At 40.0% G+C, this 16,300-nt stretch overlaps 1 protein-coding gene and 1 long non-coding RNA gene across 3 annotated transcripts; both read right to left on the bottom strand.

Moving 5' to 3' along the window:
- Window positions 1–3,360: 3,360 nt before the first annotated feature.
- arl4a (ADP ribosylation factor like GTPase 4A) lies at window positions 3,361–7,484 on the bottom strand. Of its 2 annotated transcripts, none has more exons than XM_022746179.1 (2): window positions 7,394–7,484; window positions 3,361–4,835 (listed from the first exon to the last, which is right to left on the bottom strand). In XM_022746179.1, the coding sequence occupies exon 2, from the start codon at window positions 4,734–4,736 to the stop codon at window positions 4,134–4,136; it is 603 nt and encodes a 200-aa protein (XP_022601900.1). In that variant the 5' UTR covers window positions 4,737–4,835; window positions 7,394–7,484; the 3' UTR covers window positions 3,361–4,133. The 2 variants fall into 2 exon arrangements, with proteins under 2 accessions (XP_022601900.1, XP_022601901.1); XM_022746180.1 differs by lacking the exon at window positions 7,394–7,484 and adding an exon at window positions 6,182–6,406.
- Window positions 7,485–9,778: 2,294 nt separating this feature from the next.
- On the bottom strand, window positions 9,779–11,232 carry LOC111222452. The gene is made up of 4 exons (XR_002665133.1): window positions 11,175–11,232; window positions 10,901–10,985; window positions 10,546–10,688; window positions 9,779–9,875 (listed from the first exon to the last, which is right to left on the bottom strand). It is a non-coding gene; the product is annotated as an uncharacterized LOC111222452 (long non-coding RNA).
- Window positions 11,233–16,300: the final 5,068 nt, after the last annotated feature.

The raw sequence follows: 16,300 nt of genomic DNA, 5'->3' as shown, positions 1-16,300 counted from the left end.
ACTCATGGGATATGTTGTTTTTGAAAGCCAACAAAAGACAACAACAACAACAATAAAGATACTCTTATATTCTTGAGTAAGGCTAGTTTAATACACATTAGTGTGGCTAGGTTTTGGCAACTTGTGAGTCTCCCAGATATCTCCGCACACCCACCACAAATACCCACAACTTGCTAGTTTTGCTAGTTTTGATATCGCTACATAGCTAGCGTTAGCATTAGCAGCTGTTTACTTACCAGTCTAGAAGAAATGTTGTGATTTCAGCATCAAACTTCACTCCTTTACTTACCAACAGCTGTCTCCACCAATGTTAACTCTTGTCTCTATCACGTCTTTTCTTCTACTGAAGTTAGCACGCTAACCAGCTAGCTCTGGCCTGTCTGGTCACTTTCCGATAGCGACTCACGGTAGCGCCCAATCTGCCCTATCTGAAGATGTAGCGCTGCTCAGAGGACGTATTATAACCTCTTGTCTTGTAAACGCAACAATGGCCGAAGCTCTTGTCAAGTGACAATCACCACCAGCCGCTCACGGCTAGAAACCACATTCAGCATCAGGAGAAAACTTACAAAAAGCCCCTTTAAATGAAAGCTGATTTTACCTATTAGCATACTTCATTTTATTGAGTTTTTCTTCTGCAACGGAGGCTAAAACTTTAATACTGCTAGAAGCTCTTAAATGTGCCATATGTTACGTTACGTGTGTTATTTGTTTAGCATTAATTTGTTATGCAGTTCATACAACGGTTGCAGTCGTAATAACAAAAGAACCACTATGAAAGGGTGGCTTGGCATCAGCCTGGATGCCTTGGGGTGAAGTTCATTTTCTGTACAGACAATAATAATAATAGGGAGTTAGCGGCTGGAGCTCTTCCAAGGTTTGGATGAACAGGAAACTCTCCTGGTTGAGCCACCAGTACAAAACATGTTTGATTAAAAAGTCAAAGGCATAAGCCAGTGCAGTCCACTACTAATTCCCAAAGAGCATTTCAAAGAAGTCACAGAAACTAATATTATGTTTCATGCCCTGCCAGCAGCAAGTGAAAGACAAAGGTTGTGCTTTGTAGAAACCTGCACATTTACCTGTTTGGGAAACTGGGTAAACGTTAAGTGAATTTAGCAACTATGGTGCAGCATTTTGTTCTGTGCAACAACATAAAACTATGTTGAGTCTCCTTGATAACTTGTGCTCCTACAGCACGTTGAGGGTGTGTTTATGTTGAGAGACACTCAGTATATCATTAAAAGAAAACTTTGACATGGGAATTTACAGTCCTCTTTGAAGCAGCAGCTCCACCCACTTTTGCAGCTTTATCATATGTTGTAGAAAGATCTCAGTTTTACACACATTCTCACCAGACACATACACACACACACACACACACACATACAAACACACACGGCAGAACATTTTGTACAGTCTGCAGCTGTATGCTGCCCAACCTGAAAAATAACTCTCTCAGCAAGAGCAGCTGAGATGGCTCCGGCTCAGTATAAAAGCAATAATGGGCTGGGATTCTTGTATGGATGAGCTACTCCAAACAACACATGCGCTGCAGTGCGCTTTTATTTCATGTTGGTGAAGAGCGTTTCTGTGCCAAACACATCATCTGAGGTTAATGGGTTAATGGATGGCCCCTGGACGAGAGCTTTATTCACCCTGATCCACCTTTCACTGAGGGCTTTACAAGAACGAGGAGAAATAAAGGACGACACACAAACACACACACACACACACACACAGAGGAAAGAAAGATATTAACAATGAAAGTGATTATGGTTGCTATAGTCTCTCTATATGTTTTAGACGTATTAAACTGAGTCAGCAAAAGTGAAGCACAAGAGAGGGAATGAGCTTTATGACTTACAGAGCCAATAACGAAGAGTAATCCCCCGGTGAGTACTTAAACAGATGAAAGGAAGTGACCTGAGGTGCATGCAACAACAGAGGGAGAGCAGCACAGGACACATGACTTGACTTACACACACACACACACACACACACACACACACACACACACACTGAAATCTGACTGGTTTGTAGAGAAAAGGAAGTAGAATCAGGAAAAGTGTTAGCATGCCTTTGCCCCCTTAAAGTTTCCTTCTTTGGCAAACACGTTGGGAAGAGGCACCTGGTCTTCCCGGCACAAATACATGATTCATCAACATCTGACAAAAACAGGGCATTCTGGGAGCTTAGTAACCATGTGACCACAACACTCTGGGTTGAAATCCAGCCAGGACCCTTGTTGCATGTCATTCCTCCTCACTCTCTTACCATAATTCCTGTTCCCCTCTGCTCTGATAAAGCCGTAAAAGCCACAGAAAAACTTGCATTAACCAAGAAGTGATTCATTTCTGCTGTAATGTGTGAAATCTAGCACTAACACCACGTTTTTCTATTTTTAAATGCAAGTGATCCCCTAAGATTCAGCATCAAAAAAACCTCACGTCAAGCTCATAATCATCACACTGAACTGGGGCAGATATTTGTATGGGTGAGGATGTTTGGTGATTCAGCCCGGGAGCGGTGCGAACGCCCAATCTGCATCACACACACTTATTTTAGAAAGGCAGCAGCTGCGTTGACCGGCTGGGCTTACAGTCATTAATTGTTTCAGAGGAATGGGGAGAGCAAATGGTGTTAATACACACACACCCGGACAGCTCAGTACAAAAATACTCAGTAAGGCCCCCGGATTCACAGCCTCCTGCCCCAGCCTGTTGTACTGGGTCTGGCCTCCAGACTGCCCTAACAACATTTTCTAGTCCTGATGAGAGCCTGTGTGTGCTGCAACGCATCAGTGCGTCTCTTAACCCTTTACAATAGTGGAAAGACATTTAATCTTTTTTACTGCGGAGAACCTTTCATTGTTTTTAAGGTCTTGGATGACCTGCACCAACTTTGCTTTTGAGCACTTGTACCTGACTGTAAATGTAAAGTTTTTCCGTGCTTAATCATTTAAATGGACCCTGAAGTGTTGGGTGTGCTCCTGTGTCAACACAATCATTCTGCAAGTTGCCTAAAAAGAAACACAGGAAGATTTTTTTTTTTTTTTTAAGTGATAATTAGAGGGTAGGTTGACTGAGCGTGTCGTTTGTTTTTCAGAAACTCCCTCCAATCTTAGTCACATGTAACACAACAACTAGTCCTGCAACGTCGGCAACTCAGCAGCTCCACTGGGGTAACTGGTGGTTTAGTGCCTCATTAAAAGAGGAGTTTTATATATATGTTGCTTGTTTTAATAATCGTCTCATTCTGCAGATCCAAACGAGCTTCTTTTCTGCTACCGCCTAAAATGGACTGAAGGTTACAATCCTGAACATCAGTGGACATAATAATAGCTACCATACCATTGTCAACGTTGTTCTAAATGTTTTATTTAGCAAAACATAATGCATATATCTGTCTAATAACAATATGGCCGACCTACTGTACAGCAGAATCTTTTGTATTTCGCCCAAACGTTTCTGTAAAATCCAACACAATATTCTCTATTTAAAAACTGTAAACTTCATAGGAAGTGATACTCTAAAGTGCTTTTAAAAATCAAGATATAAGACAGCAAGCAAATCCATAATAATGCTATAATGCATGATAATACTTTTCTTTCACAGAGAAAGTCCAGTGTAAATAAAAAAAGAAAAATTAACAAGTTATAATAACAACATACAAAACAGTAAAAATAAAACTGATGCTCATGTCATTGCCCTCTCTGGTGTATCAATGTGGAATCATTTACCAAATAACCCTTCAACGAGTCAAAGCCTTTTCTTAAATTATTTTTGGTAATATTGTTTGGAACTTCCGGTAGCCATTCGTGAAACGTACAGCACCCTTAAAACAACTTCTATCACCTTTCCAGACCCCAAACCCTCTGTGCATTTAAATCCATATAAACTCTTTATAGCATCCACACATGTCTGAAACTTTCTCATCTTCATACTGTATTCCTCTGTGTCACTTCCTGATCAACAGCATCATCACAAGACCGAGAGCAGGAATCCTAAAGCTCAGTTTTGGACTGATAAAACTCAGCGTGTTGAATCTGGACCTGCAGTGGAAGCAGGAGAAAAATCCTTTATGTTTCCTTCACATATTAAAACAGCAGACAAGTCTATCTCGTGACGGGTTTATCTCTTCTTCCTCTGCTGCCGGAGCACCTTTCTCCTTTTCAGGATCATGTCGTGGAGTCTTTCCAGGCCGTCCCTGAGCCCGTCTCCGATGATGGCGCAGGCTGGCTGCAGATGCCAAGGAGTTGCAGGGCCCAGTTCTTTCAGCGCCAGCAATTTCTCTACATCAGCCAATCCCAGGGAGTGTCTCAAGTCCTGTTTGTTGGCCACCACCAGGAGGGGCACCCCTTGGTTTTCGGAGGTCTTGGCGATTTTATGGAGCTCCGTTTTGGCCTCCTCCATGCGCTCCGCATCCACAGAGTCCACCACGAATATGATGCCGTCCGTGCATCGCGTGTACGACTTCCACAGGGGGCGTAGCTTCTCCTGACCACCCACGTCCCAGAAGTGGAACGTCACAGTCCTGTGTCCGCCCAGAGACACTTTGACCTTCTCCGCATTGAAACCTTTGGTGGGCACCGTGTTCACAAACTCGTTGAACTGCAGTCGGTACAAAACGGTGGTCTTCCCCGCAGAGTCCAGCCCAAGGATGGCGATGTGAAACGACTGGAAGAACGGGACGCTTGACAGGAAGCTAGGTTGTTCCGACAATCCATTCCCCATCTTTCCTCATGAGGAAGGATTTGTGACGTGAGAGGTTTGATCCGACTGTCCAGCAGAGGCAAAGAGTTGCTTAAATTCCAAAATGGCTGCAGCAATTACCTGGAAGAATATTGCACATGTTATTGTGGGTGACACACAGGCGTACAGAAGCAGTAGCGCTTGAAGCGAGATAATGCAACTTTTACTGAACATGAGATTTCCCAAGATTCCCAAGATCTGTTGTTTTCAAGACGCCATCATTGTGAGATTTGAATGAAGGAAAACATAGTAAAACTGTAGCATGTGTACAGAGGAGTCATAAATCAACAAACTGAGTGATGTAAGTCACACAATATCTATGTAAAGTTCGCATTAGCCTCTGTGAGCCTCTGGTCGGGCTGCAGCAGCACAATCCTCAAGTGTACTGAACTGATCAAAGGTGCATTTCATTGCTTATGAATTCAACTCTGCATTTGTGAGAGGAAGACTGTGTTATGTCCTCTTTCAAAAGTTACATCACCACCCTTTAAAGCTGGACTTAACAATGTAATGCTATAATGAAATCAAAAGCGCTTTGATAAAGCCACTGAATAGATGATACTGACCGACAGACAAAGTTAGTGACTAGATTGTGAACATGGTGGGGGATGATCTAACAAACTAAAGACACAGGAAAGAGTGAATATTAGATTTTCATTCGTCACATGGCCAGAAAACACCACTCAACATGAATGCTGATGCCGCTCTGAGACTGCTGGGTGTGTAAATAGATGAATGGTTGCTGACACATTCACCATAAAAACTTTATAACACGATACGTCAGATGACGCGTGGTGTTTCCAGCTTGTTGACCTGAGCAGTGAAAGGTCATTTATCATTATGTTTATCGTGCGAAAAACAAATATTATAGTATTTTTTTATACTGAATATATCAATTACTGAAATATGACGACATTTTAGGGATGACTACAGGTGCCAATCAGAAGATTTTCACATACATGGACCAAACAGACGGAGGCTCTCAGCTTTCATTTCACCCAGAAAAGCCAAAGTCCATAACCATGTAAGACCAGGAAACGACATCTGAGCTATTTGCTGTATATATTCTGGTGTCAAAGTGTCATTATTATGTTGATATCAATGTAACAGGCATTATCAGAAGTACTATGGCAGCTTATTACTTTCATATACTTCATTTTATCCAGTGTACGGTGATCTTATCCTGCTGATTTTAATGCAAAAGTCTCAAACAAATTGTACAAAATATAATGAATTTATCTTGTATGGTATGACATTACACTCCCATAAGGCCCTGCTAATTATACTGTGATCTTATTAGTATTACTACAGAGTTTAATCGGTGCCTGTGTATTTTGCTTGGATATGAGACTGCACTACATTCACAGAGGGCCGACAGGTGGACAAATGCATTTTTATTCCCAGTCCAGATAAAACTGGTTACCTACCAGTGAGAGCCATCTGTGGAGAAAAGACTAAAGCAGCTGAGCCTGAGTGAGCACAGTCACGATCCTCTCCAGCGTCTACACAGCCCGACAATTATTAGTATTCCCGCTTCTTATCTCGGGCATCGACGACAGAAAAAGAAAACCCTCGCTGGAGACGGAGGCACCCTCCCTGTCAGTCCTCGGTGTCCCGTGTGGATCTACCGCGGATGACACCGCTGCTGTGAGTGTGAGCCCCAGTCTTGGATCAACGCCCACACGGACACTGCGGCCGCCCGCGATTGGTGCGTGTCCTCGGTTCTCTCTCAGCTGATTGGCTAACACGGCTGTCAATCACGCGTCTGCCCGGGAACCAGGATCACCTGTTGCTCCAAGTCTGTCACGCCATTCTACTTTTTATTTATTATTTTTTATTATCCATTTTCAGCCGCAAAGTGAGTTTTCTTTACAAGTATCATTATTATACTGTAAAAATACTCCAACTAAAATCTGCATCAGGCTGCAACTAACAATTATTTTTATTATTAATTAATCTGACAATGGCTTCCTTGATTAATCCATTAATTGCTTCATCAAAAAAAAAGGAAATTGTCATATATAGTTTAAACTATTATATACTTTTCACATTTTTGAAGCTGGAACAGCAAATATCTGCTTGAAAAGTGACTAAAATTATTATTTGATAATCAAAACAGCTGATCTGTTGATCAACCAATTGATTAATCAATCGATCGTTTCTACATAAGAATGTAAGTATAATCAGGAAAATGTAGGCTACTTGGTTTTAAAGTGAAAGAACAATGCAGAAAATGGTTCTATTTTATATCATGAAAGCATTTTCTATTACTCACGCATTAAAAAGATTGATTTTACTGCAGTAGCTGATTGGGGTGGAGCTCATTTCAACTATACTGCATAAAAGCAAGCACCAAATATTATTTTATCATGGATTAATCTGTTGATTTTTTCTTATTTATTTATTACATTTTGATGATGTAATTCATCACACTTCAAATTGGAGATTTGTGGCTTTTGAGAGAAAATGTACAGTTCAAAATACGTTTCAAAGTCCATTTTCTGATATGATTCAGACGAGTTACTCCACAGTCTGTGTTTTCATTGTCGTTCAGTATCTTACAGCTCATATTAAACCAGTAAGTGACTTTCAGGACGTACAGAAGCAGATAAATGTCAGTAAATTCAGATTGAACTCACCGTAGATTCAGCTCGGCGAGTCGTCCTGCCCCTCTGTCCGTTTGCGTGTGTATGTGTGTGTTAAGAGAGATAAAGAGGGTGTGTGTGTTCATCCACAATGTGTATGTGTGTGTGTGTGTATGTGTGTGTGTGTGTGTGTGTATGCAGAAACAGCGCCGCCCCGTTCGACCGCGTGTTTTTGTTTAAAATGATTGGTCAGAGGGCAGGAAAGGAAAAGCAGCACACGCACGCACACACACAAACACACGCACGCACACACACACACACACACACACACACACACACACACACACACACACACACACACACACACTGCAGCCCATCATGCATGAAGGATAACAAACAGTCACTGGCTTTTAGCCACCGGCTGCCTTACATAACCTGCTGCTGTTTTAGGTCACATTAGGTTTTTTGATTTGGTTATTTTTACACAGCCCCATTTGAATCTGCACACAGGAAGAGCCACCATGTATGATCAAGAGATTACTTATTTAACAATAATAATAATTTCAACAAGTACAATCAGGTATTAGTCAGTTATTTCATTGAAAATAATGAAAACTTATTGTAATTTATTATTTAATGTTTATTTTTATGGATGGATCGATGCCACATACCACTGCATTTATCCTTAAGACAGTTTCATGCCTGTTCCATAATGGTATTCTATACAAATACACAAAACTCAACAAAAATTACAAATGAAATAGGACAGAATGCAAACAATGATAAAATAAATTTATTTTAGCTTATAAATCAGGTTACATATGGTCCATTTAAAAGTCATATTGACAACTGACAGTTTCTGGAAATTAGCGCCCCCTACTGCAGAAAATATGCTACATCTAAACTTCGAAATCACTGTTGAAAAATAAATAACTTTCACATTTTTATGACGTGACACTGTTGAAGATGGGGTTAGGTTTAAGCACAAAAACAACTGGGTTACGTTTAGGGAAAGATCACAGTTTGGGTTAAAGTCAGTACTGGTTGGACGCTTTGGTGCGTCGAGCTCACAAGCGTCAACATACATTTGCACACAAGTAGGACAATCAAATTAGGCAATAAATTAGGCATTTTTCATTATACAACGTGAGAAACTGCAGGAGAATTATACTTCATGCACGGACCCTTAACAATGAAACTACAGGTCATAATAAGCTGCTTGGACAAAGGATCTGTGGGGTCATTGAGATTATCACACTAATTCCACAGAGCATCCCTTTGTCTCGTATGCTTTATTTACCATATTAGTTCTATTACATATCCTGTGCTTCATTTTTCCAGCTTCCCATAAAAGGGAGGTGGATAATTAACCCATATTTAGGCTCCTCTTTTGTTTTCCCTGTACAAATTTGTCCCAGTTGGCATAACAAAAGTGACACAACGTAAATACAATCTTTATTATTCATGTTGAAATACACCTGTTTAATGAGAGGGAAGATTTGATGAGATTCTTGAGATTCTGGAAAGCATAACAGGGGATTAAAATAAGTAGAACACATGGCAGCCTCTGGGTCATGATATTCCTTTCATTTTATATTTAGTCCATGAGTTATGCACAGAGTCACACATGACTCATTAAACACACATGTGCAGCTATTACAGATATGCTTCAGACATGTGCAGGCCTCACGTGTTTATAACTCTTGGGGTACCGAACGAGGCAGCTGTCAGTGGACCAGTGGGCTTCATAATGTGGTGCGCTGTGTCCTCCATGACACCAGTCACTGCAAGTTTCATGCTATATCTCTGCCAGTTCTGTTGAGTCCTCTTTGGTTTAAATCAGCTTTAATAACATAACTCTGACAGTTGAGATGGTGTAAGAATGTCTTGAATTTCATTAATGTTGCATTGAAACAACAGAAATCATGTAGCTACCTGGAAGATAGTAAAAACACATTCAGAAAATGGGAAAAAGGCTGTAATTATGTGTGATGTAATATAGTAAAGTACATGTAAATTGTAGTAAACGAGGTAACATGAAAAATCACTGACGTGATCCTTACTTATATCCTCAGCTTATACTCAGTTATACAGTATTTTTCTGTCATCACAGCGATATCTTGTTGAGGTTATTTGTTTTATTTTGTCGCCTATAGTTATAAGTCAGATATCCAAATGTTGTACGAATTGTTTGAGATAAACAGTTTTTGGCACTAATTCTTCAGTCATTACACCATCACATAATAAGAGGGCGCAATAATGTCATGAAAAGAGTTCCAGTCAAATCTCAAACAACATAAAGTCTGTTTATGCACAAATTAATGGAAACAGTCTGTTAGTTGGAACTTTTCGCTTTCTCAACACATATTATATTGATTCACCAGATTAAACAAAAGAATGTGAATATACACACAGAAAACTAATGAAATATAGATTTGAAAAGAAAGAATCATGATTTATTTTTCCAGGATCTTGAGAGCTTCTCTTCCACTCGGTCCAAGAAGGCGCTGTGTGCTCCTCTTCTTCGCCGGTGTCTCTGTGAAACACAAACTGTCAGTTTCAACGTGGCTGTAAATCCAAGCTGTCTAAACTGATAAATATCACTGGTTCCATTAGGTAGACTCCCACAACTGTAAGTAAATGATAAAAAATGTAACAGGATTCACCAGAAACCATGTTGTTTGCTGGTTATAATGATAATTTAGCTTCAATTAGATCCTTGTTCTTATGCGTGTGTAATACTTCTGGCCAACTTTCAGACAGTACTGTAAAGTTTAAAAGCATTTACATGTAGTTTTAACTGCTTCATATACTGGTTGGTAGTCCAATGTACAACAATGCACCATGTTTTTAGAAAGTCATCATATGTTTTGAGTGTAAAATAGCTGCCAGATTAATGTAGTGGATCAAATAGTGCAATAATCTCTCTGAAATGTGGTGGAGTTAAAGTTTAAAAATACTCAAGATAAATACAAGTACCTCAAAATTGTACAGTACAGAGAAAATGCTACTTTCCACTTCGTAATCACAATAAATTATGTCTTTTTAAGATATCATTCATACTGAACACAATGTGCATGATGTGGGTTGTTTTTACTGTAGAGGTATTTACTGTTGACCAAATGTGACAAACTGTGATATCAGAGCTGATCACTTAAATGTATATATATATAATGTTATATAATGTTAAAACACCATCTACTGACAGTGTAGGAGGCTGATTTTGGAGGCCAGGGCGGCAGAGGGAGGATGAGCCCCGCATCCCATCTGGGCTCTGCAGGTTTATATGTGTCCATCCTTGTCTTGGCGTCCCTTGAACTGAAGTATATGTCAGATCTGATGGTCCGCACTGGAAAAAGAAAGACATTAAGTCATTCATTTGTAGGTGCATGAAGTGTAATAATAAAATAACAGCCTTTTGTTCTGCATTTGTTTCAATAAAAGATGGTGCTGCAGTTTAGATACAAAATTGTGACACTCAGAATACCAATGTCTGAGACAAAGTTTCAGCCAAAATGACGTCAGAGAACAAAGTAAAAAAAGATTGTTCAATCTACTTACTTGTGTCCAAGTGCCTTAATTTTAAATTCAGGTTGCCAGGATCTCTCTCATATGTAGTTACTATGTCTGGAAGGTCGTCATCAAGCTGAAGTGAGTGATTTAAACGCAAAAATGTTTAGTCTGTTTAGTCTTTGTGTTTATCACCATCTTGTGGTCAAATTAAATATTACAACCTTACTTGAAACAAGGTGAAATGTGTAGCACCCTGCAGGCTGGTCTTGTATTGAGTCTATGTACATCAGTATTATAATACATGGAGTTTAAAGAGACTTACCGGTCTGAAGTTATGAGGTTTTGGGTTCTTGTAAGGTTCAGAAAGATACTTTCCCATCCTGATAAACATCAGCTCAGTCTGCAGAGGATCAGGAGGCCTGTACAATGTGATGAACTTTGGATGGTCTTTCCTTTTGTAACTCTCATCTAAAACATTAGGTAGAAATATTCCAGTTCTCCTCTTTGTTTCAGTGGTTTGTGGGACTTCTACAGTTGTCTTTCTTTCTTTCTCCTGAGGAATTGACAGAGATCTGTACAGCTTCAGGGAGAAATCCGGCGGCTTGATGCTCCACACGTCACTCTGGATCTCAGTCTCTGGCAGCTTAAAATATTTGCTTCTTGCAAGGCGGAGGTCTTGACTTGCAGAGAATTGGATTTTTCCTTCAAAGCAGACTGAGGGCAGTGGATGCAACAAACCATATGGAGCCATTTTGATTTGTCGACGGACAAATGAGGTATCTGCTTACCTTGAATCTCAATGCCAGGCCTGTCAACGTCTCGAGACTCTCAAGCTTAAATCCAACTCCACTCGGAACACAGTGGTAGCCCCAGGAGAAAGAGGCAGACAGTAGCACAAGGGTTTATTACAGACACAACACATAAAAAGTGCTGCCTGGTAACGAGCGCCTTTAGTCTTCTTAACAAAAAGAATTAAGGGAAGTGGGCTGAGCTCAGTAAGACATTCAACAAAAACAGAAAACAGGAACTTAGCAACACTGCAAACAAAGTGCCCGCTGAACAGCAGAAATCCTGGCACCTTGTAGTCGTATTATCAGTTCATTTCAAGACATTCTATGGCGGGTAGAATATTCAATTACAGATATATTAGATTATGTGTATTTTAGGTTTTCTTTCTCGAAAGAAAACAATCTTTACTTTTAGTTTCATGCTTACTCATCCAATATTTAGATGATTTACACTGTTGTTGAGTATTCATGGTTAAGACAACACCAGAGGTTGAAGTGTTAGCAAACTACATTTATTCAAGAACTGTACTTAGGCACAATTTTGCAAGTTCTTCTTTCTACTTTACTTGAGTATTTTAATTTTATGCTATTTTATGATTTTGCGTCACTACATTTTTGGGGAAAATATATCACTTTGACATCCATAGATATTAGTTACTTCGCAGATTCTAATTATTAATCCAAGATATAATCAACAAATAATTTCTGATGTATAATTGTATAGTATTTAATACATGTGGATTAAATCCACCATGTTTCATTTCGATGTCTTAATCGTTAAAGAGAGAATTCAAGAGAGAATTAACCCCAACAGTATCACATCACATCGTGTGTGATGTGATGTCTCCACTAGATGGCAGCAGACACTCGAGTCCTGCCGCTGGGAGCAGTCAGAGAACAGCTGATTCAGCACATGGTTGTATTAAGTGTTAGTTCAATTTTTTTTAGCAGGTGCAGACAGTTTTTAATTTCTATACTCGACTTGTAGAGTTAAACTGGGAGAAATACAGGTTTGGGAATGAGGGCATGGCTCTAAATTAATTCAAAGGTCCTGTATGATGATGCCAACATCATCAATGCTTACAGTGTGTAGAGCGTCTCGGGAGGCAGGCATGAGGAGATGATGCCTCTTCCAGATTGCATGAGAAAAAGCTGTTTAATGTCTGCTGTCACTTTACAGACTGAACCCCCCCAAAAAGTCAAGAAAACAGTCCAGAAATGACCTGGTAGCAAACAGGAGGCTGCTGGTTTTCCTCAGTACCAAGTATTTTAATGAACAAATCTCAATCTATATAAAAAAACAACAGCACATCAACATGGCTTTTTAGTGTATTCAGCGTAAAAGCTCCTCAGCATCAAACAGCAGAAACACAAAGTTAATAGGAGAGTAAATAGTGGATTTAAATCCACCAGGTGGACAGAAACATGACTCCAAATGGACGGTAATGTGGCTCATAGTTATAGGCCATATCAAATTGACATGGTGATAATATGTAAACTTTGTTTGCTTTGTTTGGCTTGTTCCTCTTCCACTAGGACTGAAGCTAAAATGTAAAACTTTTCCTTTTTGTTTTGTCAGTACATCAACTGCTATCATAACTTATTAGAGCTAAGGAATCCTTTTAAGTTTTAAGGTCACAATGGTAGAAAAACAATAACATCAGAGGTCAGGGCTGTGATTTACAAGAGCCACACAGTAAGGACAGGAGATCTTTGTTTGGACCAGCTCAGACATCTGACACGACGGGGCAAAAGCAACAGGAAACCTGAGCCGAGACCAAACAGCGCCTGTGAAGGAGCTGACCTCACTGCCCCTGTAAAACCGGGAGCTGCCACCTTCAGAGGCTCCTCTCAACCCCTGGCCCCTCAGCTCTGCGTCTGAAAAACCTCCACCATTGTGTCCAGTGACATTTACAGCCACCGTGCAATCAGTGGCTCTGCTGAAACAATTACAGGAGCCTTTTGTCAAGCATGTCAGCCCTGAGATGCTGCCGTTGACCCTGCTTTTCAGCGGCCTCAGGGACGTCTCCATGTCACTCTGACAACATGATGGAGCCTAATTGCATTGTTGTTTGAACACTAAAAGAAAAAGTACTGCACATAAATCACGCTGTCCCAGAGGAAAAGAAAATCAGACAAGAGAGCTCTCTGTATGAACTCATAAGCTCAGACAGAGCAAACAAAGAGCTCTCCACAAACACTCACTGAACTCTAATTCAGACTTAATGTTTTAATCTCAACCCCTTCTGTACAGTTGAAGTCAGAGGTTTACATGAACTTAAAACTCACTTTAACCACTCCACAGATTTTATTTCATGTTCTCTGTGATGTCTAGCTTTAGGACAGATAATACAGACTTAACTTTCTGTGGGCCCAGGAGTAACATATGTGAACATTTAAGCCTTTCATTTAGTCAAAATTGCTTTCAAATTAATCAGCTGTATGTTTATGAACAATGTGATTATTGTTTATTAGTAACTTGAACTTCGTGCACAGCTGCTGTTGGACTTATACTTGCAGTTTACCTTCACTTACAGCTGCAGTTTATAGATTTTTGCTGCTGCTTGTGGACTTCATGCTGGTTTACTCTGTGTGTAAATATGTCTTAATAAAACAGCATGTTATGTAATCTGATTCCAGCCTGCATCTAAGGGAAGGGCTGGTGTGGGGGAAATAGCAGGAAATCAACAAACACCGTTCAGGCCCACCACCAGAACAGTAATGGCTGTCCAGCACGTGTGGCGTGCTTCAGGCCTGGTTGTGGGTTGTTGTACTCGGAAAACCAATGGGACTGCTCTTTAGCTGGATCTCTGGGCCCAGACCCGGCTGAGTCTTTAATGTCTATGATGCTCGCTAAAAGCTAGTGTGTTTTTTTTCCCTACGTGCTTTGACCGGAGAACAGGAGACAGTTAACATCCAAATTAATATTAGAGTTACTGTGAATTACGGATGGACTTTGCTAACCTAGCTAGCTGATAACTTAGTGTTTGCTATGCTAACCATACCTGGTCCCAAACATGCAAACATTTGCAGGACAAGGATAAATATAGTTGAACAATTAACTCACTCTCATGTTATTAGAAAAAATCGGTCGCTGATAGAATTTTCCTACATGCAGCAAAACATTCAGGTTTATCTCATTAACGTATTTTCTGTCTCCTCTTCTCGTTGGTATCGTATTGTATTGAGTATAATACACAGTGTATAGAAGAATTCCAAAGAAGTTGAGACATTGTGTAAAATGTAAATAAAAACAGAATACAATGATTTGCAAATCCTTTTTGACCTACATTCAATTGAATACACTACAAAGACAAGATATTTAAAGTTCAAACTGAAAACTTTATTATTTTTTTTTGCAAATATTCACTCATTTTGAATTTGATGCCTGCAACACGTTCCAAAAAAGCTGAGCCTCCGACTCCACAGCCGGCTTCTCCTATTGGTGTGGAAATGATCCTGACAGTCCTTACCACAGCTGCAGCCGTTCAAGCATCAGAGGAAGAGAGTTTAAGAGCCCAGCCCTCAGATCATTAGTGGCGACTGACATGATAGGCAGCTTGCTTCTGTACCACTTGTGTGAACATGTGTGTAATTTGCGATTTGGTTTGAGATGCTGGTAGTGATTGTTGGGGACTGGGCTAGGTTTAAAATTCTGATTGTGTCTCACACCCTTAGAAAAAGACTGTTGGACACATTAGGAACAGGGTGTCTGCTTCTTGTGTTTTTGGGTTGGTTAGAATCACATAGTTACGCTTTTGTTGGCTCCTGTTCCCCTACTTTAGTTTTCCTCTTGCCTTGTTTGTATTTTTGTTAACTTATTTACCCTCCTGGTTACATAATAAATTTGATTTACCAATAACACCTGGTTTTATGTTGCTTCCCTTTTCCCCTAGCTGGGTCGTAACCTAAAAACTGCCCACATATGGTGACTGGTAGGATAGTGCATCATGACTGCTTCATATATGGATGCAAACATAGAAACCAACATGACTGCAGTGAACTGAAACCTGGCTCTGTGAGCAGTCCACGGTTGGTAAGTGAAATACTCGGTGAGTAAAATTTCCCAGGCTGTTGTATCTTCTTTGCTTGCAGAAATCGACTGCCTGGTACTGGATTTGAGTCCCACAGCATCTGAGGTTTTCCACAAAGGGTTCCTATCTTGATGCTTCATGTGAACAGTGCAACATCTACTGGCCTGAATGCAAAATGGGCAAACGTTTGTATATCACAAATTGAATGCAAGTATAAGGGAAAGCATGATTGTATTTTATATTCCAAACATAGATTTATATACGTCTAAGCAAATAAAAATGTGTTTTGTATGCATCAAATGTGTCAATATCAGTCAAGTTAAGCTCAATGTCTTAATTTTAACTAAGTGTCAAAACTGTAAGTTTGTTTGCAATGTGGGCAAAGAACATGTAGCTTTACTTTTAAATGTCAGCTTTGGTGGTTTTGCTGCAAAGGTCCAATATAAGATCTGGCCAGAACTTTAGTTTAAAATGTTCAAAAAACGAATTAACACGATCAACAGTGTGTGAAGGAGACACAGTGATGTCATTATCGAGATCTCCATCTGTTGTATTCAGTTATCTACTGAAATGAGCATGCGCACCAGCCAGCCCCGACCTGTCCTGTGTTGTAATACCACTTTGTG

This window comes from Seriola dumerili, unplaced genomic scaffold, assembly GCF_002260705.1.
Source record: "Seriola dumerili isolate Sdu_G_001 unplaced genomic scaffold, Sdu_1.0 BDQW01000092.1, whole genome shotgun sequence".
NCBI lineage: Eukaryota > Metazoa > Chordata > Actinopteri > Carangiformes > Carangidae > Seriola > Seriola dumerili.
This window is presented reverse-complemented; position numbering and strand designations above follow the sequence as displayed.